Source organism: Zygotorulaspora mrakii, chromosome 2 (assembly GCF_013402915.1).
Source record: "Zygotorulaspora mrakii chromosome 2, complete sequence".
In the NCBI taxonomy this organism is placed as follows: Eukaryota; Fungi; Ascomycota; class Saccharomycetes; order Saccharomycetales; family Saccharomycetaceae; genus Zygotorulaspora; species Zygotorulaspora mrakii.
In genome coordinates, this window is record NC_050720.1 from 1,231,410 (window position 1) to 1,252,663 (window position 21,254).

Sequence of the window (21,254 nt, forward strand, 5' to 3'; positions counted from 1 at the left end):
TTGTTGGGGACGTTCTGCTTCATATTGATATTTTTTCAGAAAATTGGTGAATTCAGTAGAAGCCACCTTCAGTTTGTTATTTCTTGTGCATGTGAGATCTTGCTTGAGGTGTGATTTTTCTTAGGCGACATACATAGCTAGATATATAGCTGGAGGAGGTAGACAGCAAATAAATTTATATCGTCAGTATCGGTCAATAGCGTGAGTGATATAACAAAGAAGAGGGCAGTTGTTAAATCGAAGATGCAGGATGAGAATGATCCCAAAAAGCTCAGTGGTGGCCACGAACAAATTTTGAAACAAGTTTGGACATATTTGTTCCATTTCTGGGGAATTCCAGTCAATGGGGAGAGGGCATTCCGCAAAATTGAATCGCATGAAGCTGACACCAGCGTTGAAGAGAAGGGCAAGAAGAAGAAGTCTCTGTTCGATAAAATATCGGGAGGGTACCTTGGTTCTGAGAGTTCGGAAGAGCAGGAGACGCCTGTGGAAACAGAAGAGTCCAAGTACGTTTTAAATTCGGTTCATGATACTCTGAAAGATCTAGAGCCGCAAGCGACCCAGGATGAGTTCTGGGAGATGCTGAGGGTCGAGACGCCAGATACATCGATACTGAAATTTATAAGGGCAAGAAAGTGGAAGGTTGACAAGGCAATGTCGATGATAGCGCATTCGATGCGTTGGAGAGTTGAAGAGAGTAAGGTAGATGATATTATCTGTGGTGGTGAACGTGCTGCTTACGAGAAGGGGGAAACTGGGGTCATTAAAAATCTGGAGTTACAAAAAGCTATTATTTGTGGTTTTGACAAACAGCGAAGACCAATAATCTTAGCAAGACCAAAAGTGCACTACTCCAGTGATCAAACAGAGGAAGAAATTCAAAAATATTGTGTATTAGTCATTGAACAGGCGAAATTATTTTTCAAAAAACCGGTTGAGACGTCTACTATTTTGTTCGATTTAACAGGATTCTCGCTTTCTAATATGGACTATACCCCTGTAAAATTTTTAATTACTTGCTTTGAGGCACACTATCCAGAAAGTTTAGGTCATATGTTCATTCACAAAGCACCTTGGATTTTCCCTCCAATCTGGAATATTATTAAAAACTGGTTAGATCCTGTCGTGGCTTCAAAGATTATGTTTACTAAAAATGCCAAAGATTTGAATCAATTTATAGACATGGACCAAATACCGGAATATCTTGGAGGCTCCAACAAACATGATATGGATCATTATGTCGCACCGGATGGATGCCAAGATGTCAAATTAAACGATCAAGAGTCTATGACGAAGATCAAATCCGAAAGATCTCAATTGATCAAAGAATTCATCGATGCGACAGTTAAGTGGATTGAAAGCAGTTCAGAAGCTGACTCAGAAGCATATCTGAATGAAAAGACCAAAATAGGCGATAAACTCGTCCAAAATTATTCTGAACTTGACCCATACGTCAGATCGAGATCAGTGTATGATATAAGTGGTATGTTGAAAGTTTAAGGGGGGGTATTCATAGATACATTTACATTATATACAGTTGTATTTTTTTATGCGCATAATTTTTTTTTAGTGTCACTAGTGGGGGACATTGTTACAATTACGATTAGGTTTAAGATTTCAAGTTTCAAGATGATAAACAAACAAAGAAAATGAGATTGGAAAAAATATGCGAGAACCTATGGGAACTGAATTCGGAGACGTTATACAATCAATTGCAAACGCAAATCTGGAAACTCCTCAGCATCTCCTAAAATCATGGCTGGACCAACTGTACTCAGGTTCCTCCAAATTTGGCTTGAGTTCCTCTCAGTTGATTACTTTGATTCGTTTTCTATGTATGTCTCCAATTCTTTCTCTTTCAACCAAATTATACATCATAGAAAATTGCCTGCTCCCGAATGATTATATATCAAGAGATGTATCGAAAGAAGTTGCAAGAAATTTAGGAACTGCCACTGCTATATCCGAATTCAAGCTACAGACGACTACGAAAATACAAGTTGCACTAGCTAAATGGTTAGCTCAAGTTTATTTCCTTTTATTGCCTCGGACCGATAAAAAAGACTCAATTAGGGAATCTGATATTTGGATACACTTATGGCAATTTGGCTATCTTCAGCACTGGCTTACATATATCCTTACGTGGTCTTCTTCCTCTGCCTCGGATGTCCAGCGTTGGAAGGTTATTTTGCTGCAGCGAATAGGTTCAAAACCTAGCTATCAATATGGTACAGCCTACGCAACTTTAATACTTTCTCGTTACAGAACTTTGATCGGTGACTCTAAACTAATCTCTGATGCGATTAGCAACCTTAAATGTAACGCTAGGAGGCTGCGAACATTGCAAGACTTTCGAATAGATGAGACGTTTTTAAAAAAAATTCAAGCTATTCTAGTGGATCAATCCCCCTCGAAGTTCACTGCTGAAATAATTGAGGAAATTTTGTCTTCATATCTCTATCGATTGCAACCGTCTGACAAGAGACATTTAAATCCTGTAAATCATTCTATGGAGAATTCAGGCAACGTTCAGCTGCGAAATACTAGAACGTTAATAGAATTGGCTTGGAAGTGGAACGATATAATTGAACCAAAAAATGTAGAGCCTTTTTTTATGGATATAAATGCGTTGCCTCAGTTGCTATATGTCACACAGCTCACAAAAAAAGAAAACAACGAAGCAGCGGCATGGAAGTGGATTTCCATTAACCTGAACATGATCTTTCTCTCACATTTAAAAAATTTTCAAACTGCAAAAAATACAATCGATGGCATTACTAGATTTTGCCAAATTAGTGGTGACTTCATCGAGCCAATTATGAAAAGTTTTCTAACACTAACTAACTTGAAGAACAATCCTAGTGCATTCTCTTATTTTTGGGCAAGAATTTTTCTAGTGGTGCAGTCCGAAAGTTTTCACCTGAATCGACATGAACAGCAAATTATGCAGATCGTGGCCTACTGCCACTTGGAAAAGTTTAAACACAAGTTTATGTTCCCAGAAATTATCGAACCTTTAATAAACTGCATTGGATTTCAAAACAGCAGTACAAATGAAATTGAGTTGAATTCAAGGATAAAAATATTGCGATTTATCTTAGATTTAGTGACATCAGATTTTTCTACTCAATCTGATGACAGGAAAATAACGATGCTCATAACTAGAACTATGAATATTCTTCCACATATTCAAAAGGGCATATCCTTGATGACCCCGCAGATTATGAACAGATTTATTGTTACAGATGACCCTGTTTTGTTGGATGCTTCTTGCCTCTATTTGATTGATGCCAAAAAACAACTGGAAGATTTGGAACCAGAAAACAAACTTGTTCAATATCAAAATCAATTTATTATGGACTTAACGAATTACCTATGGAGAAATAAGCTTCTCAGTTCCCGAAAATTTGTCGAAATTCCCATCGATTTTCTTCGAACTACGATCAACAATCTGTACCTCCCTACTACAGAACCTAAAAAAAGAATATTGTTCTCGATTACTGGTATACCAGCTTTATCATATACCTCTTCTGTTAAACTCCGTGAAATTGAATTAAAACATAATACTTTGCACAATTATCAAGCGCTTATTACGGAGGGAGGTTTCAGAAAATTTACGTTGAGGAATAATGACAAGAAAGGATGGCTAGGGTCGGTCAAGACCATTGCGGATCTGAAAGTTGAGCTATTGAAAGAGTTGGCTTTTTCAGGTCCGTATTCCAATATTCCGTCTTTTCTTTTTACATATTTGAAAAGCCTGTCTCAATACAGTACGGGTTACGACTAGTTTTCTTTATTTACATGATTTACGACTCACTTCTTATCTAGAATGAAACTAATGACGTTATTTTTCATAATAAGTTTCTTGATTCTTTTATTGGATAGGTATTTTTTACCTTCAGGAAGAGCCATCAATTGGGACAGAATCACATCTCTATTGCCTTTTATGAAGTCTTTGTCTGCGACGTGCATGAATTTCATTCTTCCGTTCACTACAATTTGAAAACTTTTTTCCTTAGACTCCATTGTTGGTTCTACCGAGATCCATTTGTATTGATTCCATTCCCAATTTTGACTTTTATTAATTATTTCAGTAAGTTCTTCGGATACTGATGGGACAACAGGATACATTACTGTTGCAAGCTTTTTCAAATTAAGCATCAACATTTCTTCTCTGACCTGACCATTTCTCATCGCGCCATCTAGAAGGTTTGTTAGCTTCATATAGTCCGAAATCACAGTATTAAGAGACAGATATCTTTCAAATGAGTTGGTGATCGAACTCAGCAGCTTTTGTATCGCATTGTGAAACATAGCTTCTGCCTGGTTCAGATCAGACGGAATCTGATACTCTAATTTAAATGATCCTTTTTGAGAAATGCTCGATGCTAAAGTCATGGTCTTGAGCAACCAACGTTCAACACCGATGATTTTATTTTCATCCCAGTTGAGAACATCCTCTATCGGGGCTTGGAATAAAATATGGGCCCTCGTTGCATCAGGACCATGTTTTGCAATGCATTCATTGAAATCAGCACCATTGTATTTGGATTTGGACATTTTCTCATGTGATATTTTTGGCTCAATTTCTGTCCCTTTTATGAGAAATGGTTTTTCTGAGTCACTTGTACATTCTATCTCATCAGGTTTCAAAAAGCGGCCACTTTGAGGGTTTACAAATGTTTTTCCATGCACCATGCCTTGAGTTACTAATCGCTTGAATGGCTCATTTTTCAATTGTGTTCCGTCCCACATTCCAATAGAAGCCAAGAACTTTGAGATGAATCTCGAGTATAGAAGATGCAAGATCGCATGCTCGACACCACCAATGTAGAGATCGACAGGCATATTTTTTGTTGCTTTATCGTAACTGAAAGGAAGTTTATCATTATTTGGGTCAAGAAACCTGAAAAAATACCATGAGCTATCCATAAAAGTATCCATTGTATCAGTTTCTCTTTTTGCAGGTTCACCACAAGAAGGACACTTTGTGTTAACAAACTCCGGAATCTGAGATAATGGATTTCCCTTCGAGTTCAGACCCTTCACTTCAGGAAGAACAACCGGTAATTCACTTTCAGGAACAGGAACAGGCCCACAATGGTCGCAATGTACAATCGGTATCGGCGTTCCCCAGTATCTCTGCCTACTTATCAACCAGTCTCTTAGCTTGTAAAGTATAACATTCTCACCTAAACTCATCCCTTGTAATTTGTTTGTAATTCTTATTCTCGCCTCGGTGGAAAATAGGCCTTCATATTCTCCAGTACCTTTCGACATAACCGCCTCCTGTGAAATAAAAGGTAACTCATTCGATTGTGTGGTACTCGGATATGGGGCGAGGCAGGGTATTATAGGTGACTCGCCGTTGTTTTCCTTCCAAAACAGGAAGTCTCTATCATCATGGGCAGGGCATCCCATGACCGCACCGTGCCCATAATTGTCCAAAACATAGGAGGCCACATAAACAGGTATTTTTTTTTTTGTTAATGGATTGAATGCTGTAATATCTGGAATAAGAAAACCCTTTTTGGAATCTTCATCTAGGGCTTGAGCAGATTCTACCTGGGCTTCAAACGCACTGCTTGACGATGCGCGTTTCTTAACGATAGGATGACCCAATGAAAGCGCTAGATATTCGACGCTGAAAAGAGTTTCTGCCCTTGTTGTAAACACCTTAATAAAATTGAATTGAGGATCGTTAGTTTCAAACATAATATCACTGCCCGCTGATTCGCCGATCCAATTATTTTGCATTGCTTTCACCTTTGATGGCCAGTTTTTCAGTGCCTTCAAGTCACTTCGCAAATCATGAGCAAAATTTGTTATTCCTAGGAACCACTGCTTTAATAATTTCTTCTCCACAATTGCTCCCGATCTCCACGATTTTCCTTGAGAGTCCACTTGTTCATTCGCCAAGACAGTCTTATCAATTGGATCCCAATTGATTTCAGACTCTTTCTGATACGCTAAGCCATTCTTAAATAATTTTAAGAATATGAGTTGAGTAAATTTATAGTAGTCGGGATGACATGTAGTAAGCTCTCTCTCCCAATTGAAATTCGCTAGCATATTGCCCATTTGACTTTTCATTTTCTCAATATTATGCGCTGTCCAGACAGAGGGATCAATATTTCTTTCAATGGCAGCATTTTCAGCAGGTAATCCGAATGCGTCCCATCCCATGGGATGAATAACGTTGTAACCTTTCTGCTGGTAAAATCTATTCAACGAATCACTGATAGCATATACTCTCAAATGCCCAATATGCAGTATACCAGATGGATATGGAAACATCGATAATATATAAATATTTTTATTAGCATCATCTCGGAACAATGATGGCGTCCCTTTGAGTGTTTTTTCTTTCCACTTTTCGCCGATTTCGATTAATCTAGAGACTTTAGCTGCTCTGCTGGTGGTATGGAAATGCCTCTCCAGCGGTAGTAACCCTTTAAGCATCCAATTTAGCTTCAATTGTAACCCTATTAGCAGCGATCAATCACCTACTGCATCTATTGATTAGCTTGAACTAGGTAGCCTTTTTTAATTTTTAGAAGATGAAAAAACAATATTCATTCGGTGATGACATCTGCACGCGAAATATTGCAAATATCAACAAATAATTGAGACACACTTCAAACAACGAAGATAGCATTATAAAATTCAGAGCAAATAGAAGGACCAGTTTTGAGAAACACATTTATCTACAGATCTTCTTGTTGGTGCAAACAGTGTTTTTTTTTTGTGATATCCAGAGGCTCCAGCTAGTTTTAACCATTGAAGGTACAGCAGGATTAAAACAGCAGGTTCTGCGAATGAAAAAGAAAAATGATCCTTAACAACAATAAACGACCTCCTGATTTTGAAGAGGAGTTGCATTCACTTGCTTCTGAGTATGATAATGCTAAACAAGTCAATAAAAAGAGACGTTATCAGTATGCACAGATGACTCAATATCCTGAGACCAATGAGAGCTCCAATGAAGATTTAAATGGAGATATCTCAGAACTGTCACCTGCTGGCTACATTAAAAAAATTTTATTAAAAAATTTCATGTGTCACGAACATTTTGAATTACAATTAGGCCCGCGGCTAAATTTTATAGTAGGTAGTAATGGAAGTGGCAAGAGCGCTATATTGACTGCTATATCTATTTGTCTAGGTGCGAAAGCAAGTGATACCAATAGAGGTACTGCTCTTAAAGACTTAATCCGTGAGGGATGCAGCACAGCGAAGATCACTTTACACTTGGATAACGAGAATCATGGCTCTTATCACCAGGAAAGTTTTGGCAGTGAAATCATTATTGAGAGGGCCCTAAAAAAAAATGGAACCACCTCATTCTCTATAAAATCAGTATGTGGGAAGGAGATAAGTAGTAAAAAAAAAGATGTTCAGGCAATTGTTGACTATTTTTCTGTGCCACTCAATAATCCAATGTGTTTTTTATCACAGGATGCTGCTAGATCTTTTTTGACAGCTAGTACACCCTACGACAAATATAGCCATTTCATGAAGGGAACTCTGCTACAGGAAATATCCACCCATTTAGACCAAGCTCGTACAATACACAACAATGCACAAGATAACCTGGCTTTACACCTAAAGAATCTCAACGGATTAAAACAAGAATATGAGGATGCGAGGAAGCTCCTTCGTGAATTGAACGAAACTACAGATTTAAACCAAAAAAAAAGAAGCCTACAAGGAAAATCACTTTGGATCGATGTAAAGATAAATACAAAATCGTGCGAAAAGTTGAAAGATGAGATAAAACTGCTCGAAATAAAGAGCAAAGAAGTAGCCACAAAGATTGAAGTACGAAGAGAAAAGATAGAAAGCCATCTTAATAGCAAACGTGAGACGGAAGCTGAAGTAGAAACCAAAGTGCTTTTAGTAGCAGAAAAAGATAATGCACATCAGGAAGCTCGTAGAGTTTTGAAGGATATAAAACTGAAATATGAAAATGAAAAGCGCAATCAGCTTGAAGTGGAAACAAATATAGGGCGCTGTAAAAGCAACTTGGAAACACTTGAAAATACTATCTCACACCTCAAAGGTGAATTAGAAAGAGAGACAGGTGGGGATAAAGACAGATTGAGAGGCGATTTGAGCCTCCTCGAAGCTCAGAATGAGCAGCTGGAAAAGAATCTTGGTTCATTATCGACAACTTTACAGGATTTACGAATAGAGGAACGGCGACTAAATGAGGAGCGAAGGAGTGCAGTTAATAACCTTCAGCAAAGTCTAGGGAGAAGGAAAACAAACTTGCACAGAATTTCTCAAGGTGAAGACAACTTTCTAACTAACTTTGACGAAAATATGCCATCTTTGCTGCACACTATAGAAAGAAGGTCAAATGAGTTCGTGACCCCTCCCATCGGTCCTCTGGGTGCATTCGTTACCGTCAAGACAGGATTTGAGAAATGGGCACGTTGTGTACAAAGAGCTGTTTCGTCAACGCTGAGCGCATTCGTCGTGACCAACCACAGAGATAATAAGCTACTGCATGAGTTGATACGATCTTGCCGCATCAGGGCCAACATACCTGTAATCACCTATCGACTTAATAAGTTTGATTACTCCAATGGAAAGGCACAGTGTCCTCACCCGACTATATCAGATGTAATTGAATTTTCAAAAGATGAAGCTGAATATGTATTTATTGATCAGAATAGGATTGAGAAAATTGTATTGATAGAGGATAAGAATGATGCCAGAAATTTCTTGAGAAAACAGCCGCGCAACGTCAATATGGCACTCGCGCTAAGAGATCAGCGTTCCGGTTTCCAGATATCTGGCGGCTACCGGTTAGACACTATGGATTATCAAGAGAGAATCAGACTTAAAGTTGGTTCTTCGGACGACGCAACGAAGTACATACAGGATTTGATACAACAAGAAGAGTCCGAGATTCAAGCAACACAAGATAACTTTGAACAAAGACTCACTCACATTAGCTCAAAGATAGTATCTGTTGATCAGGAGTACAGGAGCATCAAGAAGGAACGGCAGAAAAACAACATGAAAATAGCAGAGATAAAAATGAATATAGGCAAAGAAGTTGATACAGGGATCTTAGAATCTAAAATCAATGAAAAGAAGAGCCAGGAACAAGCCATCGCTGGTTACGAAGCAACCATGGAAGAATTGAGTAAGAGGATGGATCAGATTAGTGAGGAAGTGCATCCTTTGAGGGAAGATTATGAACGGTCCAAAACTTCTCTTTTAGCAGCTCAGGAGGAACTACGGCAACTGAAAGAAGATACCAATACTCATCATCGTAAGGTTGAAAAATACAATGATGACATAGGCGCGTACGAGAGTCGAATAAAGGTTTATACCGAGAATATTGACAGGCTCAAGGAAAATGTCAAAATTCTCGAAGATGGAATAAAAAGTCAGATGAGAGATGCTGAAGATTTTTGCTCCAAGGAGCAAAGCGAAGATTCTGAACTTCCAAACGATCAATTTGAGATAAGACGCCAATTAGAAAAAATTTCCAACATGATTTTAAGAGCAAAGAAGACAATGGGACTATCACAACAGGAGATTGTAAAGTTATTTGAAAATGCCAGAGATAAGTACAGGGAAGGTCAAGAAAGGTATTCTGCTATTGATAAGGCTCTCAACATGCTGTATAAATCCATACAAGAACGGTTACAAAATTTGCAGTCGTCAAGAAGAACTACATGTTTGGACGCAGATCTTGACTTTAGGTCTTCTCTGAGAGTCAGAAACTTTTCCGGAAACCTCAACTTCGATAATCCTAACAAAAGCCTGAACATTTTTATTCTCACTTCCAATGACACCAAGGCTCGCAATGTTGACACGCTTTCTGGAGGGGAAAAGTCATTTTCTCAGATGGCATTGTTGCTCGCAACATGGAAACCTATGAGATCGCGAATAATTGCGCTCGATGAATTTGATGTGTTCATGGATCAAGTTAATCGGAAAATTGGTACAAAGCTAATTATGGAAAAGCTAAAAGATTCAGCGAGAACCCAAACTATAATAATTACGCCCCAAGATATTGGGAAAATAGCAGATGTCGACAGTAGCGGTGTTAGTATCCACAAAATGCGAGATCCGCAGAGACAGAATAACTCGAACTACTACTCATAATTGGTGGTCTTTCCGATATCTTCATACATGTATACATATATTCTTATTTTAACAGCAAACTCCTACGTTTACCGGGAGAATTCATTCGTTTACATAAATTATCTATCACTATTATCTTCACTCTCATCTTCATTTTCAGCATCATCATCTCCGTTGTCTTCTCCGTCTTCTTCGTCTTCTTCATCGTCGTCAGAGCTAAAATTCACTCCATTTTGCTTTAACATTGCACGATACTTCGCATTTTTTTCATCAAGGTCTGTTACTAGAAGCATTAAATCGTCTACTTCGGAGCTTGAATTCTTATTTTCCGAAACATTTAAGAGCTCTTGGGTTTGCTCTTTCAGTGAAGCATTTTCTTTTTTCAGAGCATCTGCCACATCACTTAAGCTCTCGTTCAAATTCTCGCTCACTTTCAAAGCGACATTTTTTTCCTCTATCACAGTCCTCCAATGATCGAGCTGTCTTGCCATGTACTGCACTTCATCCTCCAATATGTCATTATTCAATCCAAAATGATCAGCTTGAGCCGGTGTTTCATCTCCATTCCCAAGAGCATGACTAGCTGTTAAATCTTGATCCTTGATGTCCACATGATCTTTGAAGCTTTGTCTTTCTCGAAACGCAGTATTGTAATATTTAATCTTTTCCATAAGTCCCTGAAGCTTCCATTCAAGAATTCCGTTATTATCCATTAGCTTGTCAGTTTCTTTTTTGAACTTTTCATTCAGCTCTTCCTTTTCTGCCGTGAGCGTCTTAATGTGCATCTCTGCTGCACTGCTCTTCTCTTTGAGGGTTTTCAGTTCTGCTTCATTAAGCTTCATCTGCACATTTAAAGAAGCTGCGTCATTTTTAGAAACATTTATCAATTGTTCATTTTGAGCAATTTGTGCTTTAAGCGATTTCTCTTTCTCGGAATTTTCATTGATAGTTTGATTAAGCACACTTATTTGAGTTTGTAATGCACACGCTTTATCATCCTCATAAACTCTGAGTTTTTGTAATTCCTCCGTGACTTTCAAGAAGTCTTTCTCTTTGTTCTCGTACGAGCTTTGCAAGTTGTCAATGTTTGTTTTACTGCTAACTGATAGCTTTTTATTCTCGGACTTAAGCTTCTCGACAAGGCTCTTGGCTACATCAAGTTCTTTCGATTTTTTGCGCATTTTTTGCTCTTCAGAATTCAGCATCTCCTCAAGTTTCCCAACTTTATCAGATAATCCCTGAGTAACCAAATCTGATCCCTGCTTCAAAAGATTCCTCTCTTTTTCAATTTCGAGGCTTCTGTTTTTCAATTCCGACCGCAGATGCTCAATCTCACCTTCCATGTCCTTTGTTTTTGAATTGAGCTTTTCTTTCATCTTTTGCAAGTCGGATGTGAAGGACTCACTGGACTCCTTGAGTTGTTCTTCTTTGTTGTTGAGAAGCCTTTGTGAGCGTTCATTTTCGTCAATTAATGCTTTTTTTTCAGCTTCGACTTCCGCTTTGGATTCTTTCAAGATTTCAAGCTGGTGCTGCAGTTGATCCTTGATGGATTGTTCACGTTTCAAATCATCCAAGATAGAATCCACTTTCGTTTCCAAATTTTTAGATTCAGATTTCAAATTCAAGATTTCATGGTCCTTGACGCTGCAGCTCTCTTCAATATCTTGTTTGCTTGTTCTGAGCCTTTCTAGCTCGCTTTCAGTCCTTTGCGAAACATTATTCTCAGCTGCAGCCATTTTTTCTTCCATACTAGCCCATTTAACATTCAGTTTAGAAGCTTCTCCATGTAACTCATTGATAGTATTATTTAATCCCTCTACGGTTTCTTCATGAGATGTAGCGTTCTGAGCAAGTTCCTTTTCAAGATTTTTTATCTTCTCAACTGAAGTTTTATAAGCATTCGATAGCTCATCTAAGTGGCTCTGCATTAAAAATTTTTCCTTTTGAAGAGAAGATGACATAAGTTGTGAATCCTGCAGTTCTTTCTCCAATTCTTTGCAACGCGATTCTAGCGGAGGGATCAATCTTTCATAGTTTTGAATACGCTTTTCCATGCCTGCACAGGTCTCTTCTAATTTACGGTTGGTGGCATCATTATTTACTCCTTCGACTTGTTTTGCATCCAGCTGAACCTCTAAAGTATGGATATTCTCTTTGAGTATCTCCATTTCTTTTAAAACAGATGAGAGCTTCTTGCTATAGCTATTAACTTCTTGGCTATGGGTATCTTTCAAACCCTGAAGATCAGTATTTAATTGCTTGTTCTGAGATGCAAGTTCCTCGGTTTTCAGCATGCTATTATCAAGCGAACCCTTAAGTTTGACCATCTGTTCCTCGTTCCTTGAACTTATTGCGGACAACTGATTTTGGAGATCATCGCGATCAGTCTGCATATCCCTGTAGCTGCTTGCCAGACTTTTTAATTTTTCTGTTAATTTCGAAACAAGTGAATCATGACTTTGAAACTTTGCCTTCCACTCATTAGTTTCTGCCACTAGTTGTTCTTTTGTTTCCTTGAGCAATTCTCTAGTTTGCTCTAGCTCAGCACACACAGTTTTGAAGGAATCATCTTTTTTGGATAAAACACTCTCTAACTGCTTTCCCTTTTTCTGCAGATCATATATCTGTTTTCCTGTTTCCTTCTCAAGTTGTTTATTTCGATTTTGCAATTCTTCATTATCTTTCGTAAGTAAAAGGAGTTCCCGGTTCATTTTGTTTATACCATTTTCTGCCTTTTCCTTTTCGCTTCTCATACCCTTTAGTTCTCTTTCTAGGGTCTCCAGTGTGAGTTTAATTTTTGTGAGCTCATCTGATTTTTCCTCGCAATCTTTAAAAGATGCTTCTTTAGATTCATAGAGTCGATTTCTCTCTTCGGTAATCGTTTTAATCAAAGCTTTTGAATTGTCAAGTTCTTTGGTTGCCGCCTGAAATTGATTTTCCAAAGAGGAGTGTTTCGTTTTGAAAGATTCATATTCTTGCAGAACAGAATCATATTTCTCATTCAAGCTGCTCAGTTGCTCCTCAACAGAATCGGAACTTTTTTGACTTGTTAATCTGAGAACTTTTAGCTCTTCCTTCAGACTTAAACATCGAGTCTGTACTTCTTCAAAAATTTCGAATGTAATTTTGGAACATGGCTCTTCATCAGGGCTATGTGTTAATGCAGCTTTGATGCGGTAGTAGTTATCGAGAAAGAACGAGACAAAAGTGGAGCTAAAATAAACTTCAGGTAGGCCACTTTCATCGAAGCTAGGGTCTAAGATATTCGCCTGTGCATCAGCCTTACAAAACAATGACTCTGCTTTGAATTGCTTGATTCGAGACAAATAATTATCCTTTCCTAACGTCTTAGTAATGAATTCTAGATAGTCTTTTCTTGGAAATGGCGAATCTTTCGATGAAAATTCATACGAGACACCCAGTAAGATGGTGACTAAACACTTTACAGTCATATCATGCTCACTCTCAATCTGATAGGAAAAAGAAAGTAATGATTGGATCGTCGCCTTACTTGAAAGGAAATCATTAACCGCATTCTGATCTCCATACAACCAAAACACCAGAATAGTAATGTAGGATATCGGTATACGGACATCATCTGATGACAGTGATGTAATAAGTAACTCACTAAGAGTTTGAATAGAGCACAACTGTTCCTCCCCATCAAGATCATTCCCCGTACTCATATGACGCGTCATTTCTCTTAGCGATTCATTACCTTCATTGTCTAGTTCGAATAGATACATGAATAAATCTGTCGTAAAATACAATTTATAAGGATTCAGTTTTAAATCAGGATCGTAATCGAATAGTGCCTCGAAAAGGTTACATTTAAAATGACTGTGTCTATTCGCGATTTCGTCAGCATTACCGTTCTTTTCATAATAAGTAATCTGTTCTTGTATGAATTTATACTGTTGCTCCTGATTACCCTTGAGATAAGATTTAAGTAACTCAACAGCTGATACTCTTGTTGGGAAAGCATGAATGGAATTTGCATATAGAGCCCAATTTATTAAGAGATCAACTACGGGAACTAAATCACTTTCATCAGCTTTGATGAGATCTGCAGGTAAAGAGGCATCAAAGTAGGGAACATCAATCTTACTAAATTCTCTTTGCGATACTTTATTTCCTCTCACCATATCAGCAGCCGCAAGAACAGCAACAGGCCTTACTTTCTTTGGAATATTAGGAAAAAAGACCAACCTAAGCACGATCATCAAAACATTTGATTCTAATAAAACATTTTGATGCTTTTCTGTTTTGGTAGTACCTGGTTCAACCGTAAGAGTCACAATATCCAATGCTGTATTGATGTTAATAATTCTTTGCTCATTCCAAAAAAAAGATTCCTCCTGGAGTGGCTCATTTAAGATATGTGCAAGTTTGGGCAAGTTACCAGTTTCCAAAAATAAAGTTTGATTTGACGTATTGTATCTCAAGATGTTGTGGATTAGCGATAGGCAATCATTAACGACAATGGAGCCCCTAAGTCCTCCTTCTTCGTCAATGATAGAAAATAATCTTTCAAATATATTCTCAAAAGCAACGAGACCCTGTACATGCGAGGAATTATTCACGACTGCCATCAACAATAAGATGATCTCATCTCTAACCGCTTCATGAGCGTCGTCCAGTAATGAAACCAAAGTAGATACACCTGTTGGCAAAGAAGTGATAGAAGTTCTCGCTCTCGAAGGCCTAGTCGCCACAAGCGCTTCCAGTATCTGTATTGTGTATAATCGAACGTGGAAATTGCCTGTCTCCAACAGCTGAATCAAGAGATGCACCATTTCTTCAGACTGGGTGATCGCATCGGCGATCCAAAGAGAAAACTGATCTACTGTCTCCATCTCCTGCTTCATAACCAATGGCGAAGGATATTTTCCGCTTTGTAAACGAGACTGCTGCGAAATCCAGCTTCGTGTTAGGTCATTTGTTCCATCACCTCTTATGAATAGAATTAAGAGCGTCTCTAAGATCGCCTTCACGGATGCCTCATCCACGAAATCCCTTTTCAAAGTATTCAGCAAAGGTTTCAACCCCAGAGCAACTACTGTCTCCCTGTATTCACGACTGAACGACTTTAAACCCAATATAGCAGATCTTCTGTCGCCAATCAAAGTAGCGTTCTCTACCCTATCGCATAAGGTCGGAATTGTCTCATCTACAGACTGAGCCTTCGGTGGCTGCATAAAGCCCTGTAGCAACTCCATTGAGATCACAAACACGTTTTCTATTTCCTCAATTGCTATCGTTGTTACGCTTTTTCATGGTATTCATCTATATGTTTTCTTATTTTTTCAATATACCCTGCCCTGCCCTTGCGGGACTACCATACCTTGTTTCGCGGCGAGCCCAGGTTAGGCACCATACATAAATCGAAAAACAGTATCACTTCAAAAACTGTGACAAATAAACTTATAATTGAGGCACTCGACCATTGCGATCTCCCACTGGATTACTTCTGAATTGCATCTATAAAATGATCCTATTCAGGTGTTTACATCACGTGATATTGCCATGCCACGGCAAGTCAAAACCGTGATGAGTACGGATTATAAACATCGTTTGGCAATGTTCAATAGTTCCCTCGATTGCTTACTTTAAGTACATCGTACATACATCTCTTAATTTGAGTGGGATATTCTACAAGTAGACCACTGCTCGTTGTTAAAAGGCAATTTGGGGAAGCAACAAGATGAGCGGATCGTTAGGGCATCGAATAGACTATAGTCATACGGTGTTTGGCAGTGATTGTGAAGCAGATCTTAAAGAGTGTGGTACGCTGGAAGATTGGAATGAGAGGCCCGCCAGTGTTTGGGCCGTTGGAAGGATAGGATTGCTGCAATCCAAGATAGAAAAATACAAATACCTTATATACCACAACAAACGGTATGGTAAACATGACCTCTCGAAAGTGATACCAGGGTCAGTGCTGAGACAGTATGCAAATGAGTCCTTTGGGTTTGATGGTTGGAAGATAGATATTTTGCGCGTAGAGGTTAGAGAAAGTGGCCGTAGGAGAAGCGATGACTCTGATGTGGATTCCAAATTCACGATACTTGCGGAAGCCGAAGTCATGGTTTCTCTGAAGGATGGCACCAATACGAAATCTAGCGGCGTTGGCTGCGCAACAATGGCATCAAGAGGAGAAAGCTACGGGAAGGCCAAAAAAGAAGCTGTCAATGATGCGTTGAAAAAGGCATTCCTGAGCTTCGAAAGAATAATTTTGGAACACGAGGTAAAAATAGATAATAAGTACTACGTGGATGGTCAATATGCATCAAAACAAGGACAAAAATAATCCCTGAGAATAGTAGTTACTTCAATGTTCTTATACATATAGCACGATAGATAATTTTTGAAAATTCAGAAATCGACAACTTTGCTTTTCACGAATTCTTTAATATCTGGAACTGGTATTTCTGGAATAAAGTAGACTTCACCATTTTCGTCAATTCTCTCTCTATCTTTTTCACTGATATTGTATATTTCTTTAACGTTTGCTTTAAGCAGCTCAATCAAATCAACAAAATTCTTTTGTATCTGATACGCTTGTTCTTTCATTGAACGTCTGCATAGTCCATTAATCAATTGCGATGCATCTGACCTGGTATGGTCCAACCTTTCTATCAGCCTTCCAATCGACTTAACTAAATATTCTTCTTCATAAATAGTACCTTTCTTTCCTCTGGCACGTTTCCGCTCCTCACGACGCTTATTCTTTGCAGTGCGTCTGGATGCTCCTGTTTTCGCAGTTCCACCGGTTTTACCCGTATATCTGGTGAAAAATGATTCCTTTGTCGAAGTTTCGGAAGGAGCTATAGAAACATCATCATTCTGCTCAGCTTCTTGCCCATAGAACGCGTATGGATCCTCTTCCTTCTTTGCACGAAGCTCTCTTAATCTTTTCAGTTGAGAATGAACTTGTCTTTCACAATCAGCCAGAAGTTCGGCAACGACACCGAAACCTTCACCTAAACCAGGATCCACGAATTTTTCGATCAACTCTGACTTGCCTTTCGACGTCGCTACTAAGCAAGCTGTATCGTATTTATATGCTTTGCAGTAATCTACCAACGACTGCTCGATATTGTCGAGAAACTCTAATTGAATTGCTGCAGTATCTGTGTATCTATGTTCGAAATGCAGCGATGATACAAGTTCTTCGGCAACCGCAAAGAGTTCATCCGGGTAGTGTGCTTGTGCAATTGACAGAGCCTCACGCCATTTTTTGGCTAAGATATATGCGCTCATTGCCTCTTTATATTCATCTAGCATTTCATATATGATACCAGCATCTGCATATTCTTGTCTTGACGACAAATCTTTTGCAAATATGTGATAAATCATGTCTTGCTTGTTCTTCTCATATCGATACACGTGTAAGGCATGCTTGTATAGGCCATGCATGCAAACATATTCAATAGTCTCCGACGAGACACCTTCTTCAGATTTTTCAATTTCAGCCAAATGGTGTAATGCTTTCTCATAATTTTTTAGATAGTCATCAATCAGAAATTGGCGACGGAGCGGTCCATTGTCATATAGTGACTGCAAGAATGGCAAGTATTCACGAGGATCCATTTGTGATTTTTGTGCGACCGAGACGGCAAGTTTCACATCATAGATAGACAACGCAACCTTATAAACAACGTTTGCATCTTGCAAAAAACACAAGTAAGTAACACATGAATCTCTTTCCTTCGAATCTTCAACTGTGGCGATCAATTTCAATGCGTCCTCAAGGTTTTGAGGGTTCTGCGATGCGTAAGCAGTGATAATAGTTTGAATATATTTCTTTTTGTATGCTTCTTTACTCAGTAAAACGTCAAGGAGTGCTTGACAAATCTTGTTCACCTTTGATTTAGAAGGGTCGAACAGTTTCTTTTTCATGTAAAGCTGCATTTCCGTCAAAGGTGCAGGTTCTAGCTCAAACTCTTGTGAAATGCCGGAATGCAGAGTTTCCTTATATTTGGTTTTTGTGACGTCGTCCTCACTTAGACATGAGATGAAAAAGTTCAGATAATCCACTTCCTCTACTTGGTTGATAAAAAGCTCCAAGTTTTCATAAAAAAGTTCAGGAGCATAATCATGCAAGATGTCCAAGCTTATTCTCTGCGTGCGACAGTATTGGAGCGCCTTACGATAGGACTTGTTCATAATATCTTTACGTACACCAGCTAGAACCATAATACGTGGGTAAATGGTCTCTAAATTACCACGGCTAGCCTGAAGAATAACAGCAGATTTTGACGGAATGACTGTTACAAGCAAAGAACCCCTCTCTATTGCACGAACCCTCTCATCCACAACGCCACTCTCCACAGTTGGTAGCGGCTTGAAGTCAAAACTGTTTAAATGGACAAAATGAAGGTTGTGTTGTGCGGTTGTAAATAGCAAAAGCGAGTTTGTAATTTCCATTGAAGTAACAGCTGATGCTAGTAACACATCATTCGCATAGAGTTTTCCATTGCCTGTGAGTCCGAAAGCTACCAACTTTGAACTGTCACTTGACCACTGCCCCATATCATCATTGAGCGAGTTGTGTATGCGCTTGACCCTAAAATCACGAACAAGATAAGGAAACTTGGATATACTTTCATTCTGTCCTTCTGCATCTAATTGCATAATTGATCCATCACGCGTTTCATATACCAACTTATTGTAGTCAAATGCACTTCTCAATATAACAACCTTGTCAAAAGTATCGATGATTTTAACCAGCGTTGGTTGTGTAACATCCTGAACATCAATTAAGGCTATTCTTGAAAAGTTATCACTGTCTAATAATACACCAACAGTTGAATCATTGATGAATGCAAGTTGACGGACTTCATCTAGTTCACTAGAGAAATCAGAAATTGGGTAAATAGAGGAAATAGTTGGATGTTGCCCACCTTTCATATCTTCTAAACTTGGGACACTTGCCAAAACTAGGCTTTCTTTATCAAGAGCAGCAAATATTTCATTAGACAAGCTAACAGCAACATCAATGACATTTCCTGATGTCTCAAAATCTCTATAATACATTGGAGGTGGTACATTTGCCATTGCCAAGGGCGATATATTCACTGTTTTTCCATCCACTACAACCGTGGTACCGATGTCGAATGGTTCGAAAGTAGGGCCTTGTGCCATCTTATAAGCGAAGTCGACTACATTAACAATGTCATTACTGCCGTACATCAAAGTTAAATCCTTTTCAGGATGCCATTTTACAAATTGAACATTAGAGACAGATACTTCTTGTTTCAGATACCAATGATAATTCTTTGTGACCCACAGTTGAATCCTATCTTTCAATACAATTGTTAAAACTTCCGAGCTACAGTTCCAGCATAATGAGAGTATCTGCTCATCCAGAGCCAATCTTGTGTCAAACTCCCCATGCCTTAAACCATTCCTTTCGAAGAAAATCAGTTCCAGCGCTTCTTCATCTTCTAAATTAACACTGCGCCTAATGCTGGCGATTAGCGAGCCCTGAGGCCTCCAACTTAAGCTCTGCTCCATACCGTCAACCGGTTCCGATGCACTATCCAGTTGACCGTCACGAGTAAAGACTCTGATTGCTCTTCTTTCCAGCTTCTCCGGTGTTTCGTCAACGTTGGTTACAGTTTCGACTGAAGAAATCGCAAAATACTCACAATCTCCCCTCCATGAGATATTGATTTCGTGCGTGTCCAGACTGGTAATATTTCCGATATCCACTACATAAGGCATGGTGGGATCCCTTAGACCACTACCTACGAACCCGGAGGTCTTCAGATCTGCCAAAGCATCCCGTTCAATCGCTCTTGCACCTCGTCCTCTAAATTGTGTCTCTTTTTTACCCCAGCCAACAGTAACATGTTTGGATTTTTTTAGATCTTCCTTCTGCATATTGTACTCTGATATTAGTTCGTAAAGTTTACTTAAAAGAATCACATTGCGATCCGTTGTAACGATCGCTAGAGTCTCTTCATCATATGACCAATCGGCGGCTTCAATACCATTATCGATGGTACCCACTATCTCCACAATCGTTTCGGATGGGTCATACATACTTGAATCGTAGGTCGCTGTGATGATATCTCCCTGCTTAAATACAAAAGCTAATTGATTAACATCTGCAAAATGCACAAAACTCAGCAGAACATCATCGAATGTATCCAGATTAAAGGATGCCAATACATTTTTTTTGCCAGTTTTCATAAACTGGTGAACTTCAATCAGGCCCACATCCAGTGCACCAATTACACATGTAACACTATCAGATAATGAATCAAAAACACTATCGATCAACCTGATTGTAACATCTGAATTCTCTTCTCGATAAGGAGAGCTCACCGCTCTCAATTTACCTTTGTTCAAGGTGATCAAGTTTCTCATTTCCTTCAAGATTGTCCGGAACCAGATCAGTGACCGTTAAAACCCTCGAATTTGAGGCACAATTAGGTCCTCAATCAAAGAAATTTCGATGACTTTGATACTTTGATTGCTCTTGAAGGTCATCGCCGTTGTTTTACATGATAAAATGGCTGAAAAATTTTAGCCATTAAAAACAAATATATCACGTGAAAACCTTTAATCATTTAATATCCAGAATGGATTAATTGTAGCTTTGTAGATGCTCCATTATGTTCTGTCTTAACATGGGCAGCTGATAATTCTGCAGTTCCTCTATTCTTTTCGTGTAGTAGTAATTTGCGAGTGTCACCACAGTTACTGGGGTCTCGTCGGTGGACTTGACATCTGGCGTGCCCAATTCGAAAACTTCATTCACTAGACTCTTGAGACTTCTCAATTGTAGTGTTTGTAATTCAGGGGCGTACATTTTCACCAGGGTATGGTTTTGAAACTCTACCAAAAGGGCTCGATCAATGATTGGCTCCATTAAGAGGGACTCAAGTGACAGTGATTTGTCCTGATGTGCTAAAAGCTGTTGTCTTTGTAACACAATTTGCAGCAGTAGCAAAATAACATTGGATGGATACTCCATTGAGATATTCAGTTGGAGCGGCTATTATCGTCTTCCTCTACGTCTGTTCTCATCGGTGGTACTTGCATGAAATAGCGCGACCTAAATCTTAATCTTGAAGGGAGGCAAGAAAACGTCCAGTGTTTAGAAAAGAAGAAATTGAACCTATTGAGAACATCCA

The 21,254-nt window shown here is 38.8% G+C and overlaps 8 protein-coding genes across 8 annotated transcripts; 4 read left to right on the plus strand and 4 right to left on the minus strand.

The window, feature by feature from the left end:
• Positions 1–243: 243 nt before the first annotated feature.
• CSR1 (Csr1p) lies at positions 244–1,500 on the plus strand (the record flags this gene model as incomplete). Its single annotated transcript, XM_037287414.1, has 1 exon — positions 244–1,500. The coding sequence occupies one exon, from the start codon at positions 244–246 to the stop codon at positions 1,498–1,500; it is 1,257 nt and encodes a 418-aa protein (XP_037143309.1).
• Positions 1,501–1,666: 166 nt separating this feature from the next.
• Positions 1,667–3,787, plus strand: CTF3 (Ctf3p; the record flags this gene model as incomplete). The annotated part of the gene is made up of 1 exon (XM_037287415.1): positions 1,667–3,787. One exon carries the CDS (start codon positions 1,667–1,669, stop codon positions 3,785–3,787), a length of 2,121 nt encoding a protein of 706 aa, XP_037143310.1.
• Positions 3,788–3,813: 26 nt separating this feature from the next.
• NAM2 (leucine--tRNA ligase NAM2) lies at positions 3,814–6,462 on the minus strand (the record flags this gene model as incomplete). The annotated part of the gene is made up of 1 exon (XM_037287416.1): positions 3,814–6,462. One exon carries the CDS (start codon positions 6,460–6,462, stop codon positions 3,814–3,816), a length of 2,649 nt encoding a protein of 882 aa, XP_037143311.1.
• A 369-nt stretch (positions 6,463–6,831) lies between these two features.
• SMC6 (DNA repair protein SMC6) lies at positions 6,832–10,128 on the plus strand (the record flags this gene model as incomplete). Its single annotated transcript, XM_037287417.1, has 1 exon — positions 6,832–10,128. The coding sequence occupies one exon, from the start codon at positions 6,832–6,834 to the stop codon at positions 10,126–10,128; it is 3,297 nt and encodes a 1,098-aa protein (XP_037143312.1).
• A 98-nt stretch (positions 10,129–10,226) lies between these two features.
• USO1 (Uso1p) lies at positions 10,227–15,326 on the minus strand (the record flags this gene model as incomplete). Its single annotated transcript, XM_037287418.1, has 1 exon — positions 10,227–15,326. The coding sequence occupies one exon, from the start codon at positions 15,324–15,326 to the stop codon at positions 10,227–10,229; it is 5,100 nt and encodes a 1,699-aa protein (XP_037143313.1).
• A 485-nt stretch (positions 15,327–15,811) lies between these two features.
• On the plus strand, positions 15,812–16,417 carry RAD59 (Rad59p; the record flags this gene model as incomplete). The annotated part of the gene is made up of 1 exon (XM_037287419.1): positions 15,812–16,417. One exon carries the CDS (start codon positions 15,812–15,814, stop codon positions 16,415–16,417), a length of 606 nt encoding a protein of 201 aa, XP_037143314.1.
• Positions 16,418–16,482: 65 nt separating this feature from the next.
• On the minus strand, positions 16,483–20,484 carry IKI3 (Elongator subunit IKI3; the record flags this gene model as incomplete). Its single annotated transcript, XM_037287420.1, has 1 exon — positions 16,483–20,484. The coding sequence occupies one exon, from the start codon at positions 20,482–20,484 to the stop codon at positions 16,483–16,485; it is 4,002 nt and encodes a 1,333-aa protein (XP_037143315.1).
• Positions 20,485–20,704: 220 nt separating this feature from the next.
• Positions 20,705–21,094, minus strand: SWC7 (Swc7p; the record flags this gene model as incomplete). The annotated part of the gene is made up of 1 exon (XM_037287421.1): positions 20,705–21,094. One exon carries the CDS (start codon positions 21,092–21,094, stop codon positions 20,705–20,707), a length of 390 nt encoding a protein of 129 aa, XP_037143316.1.
• Between the last annotated feature and the right edge of the window lie 160 nt (positions 21,095–21,254).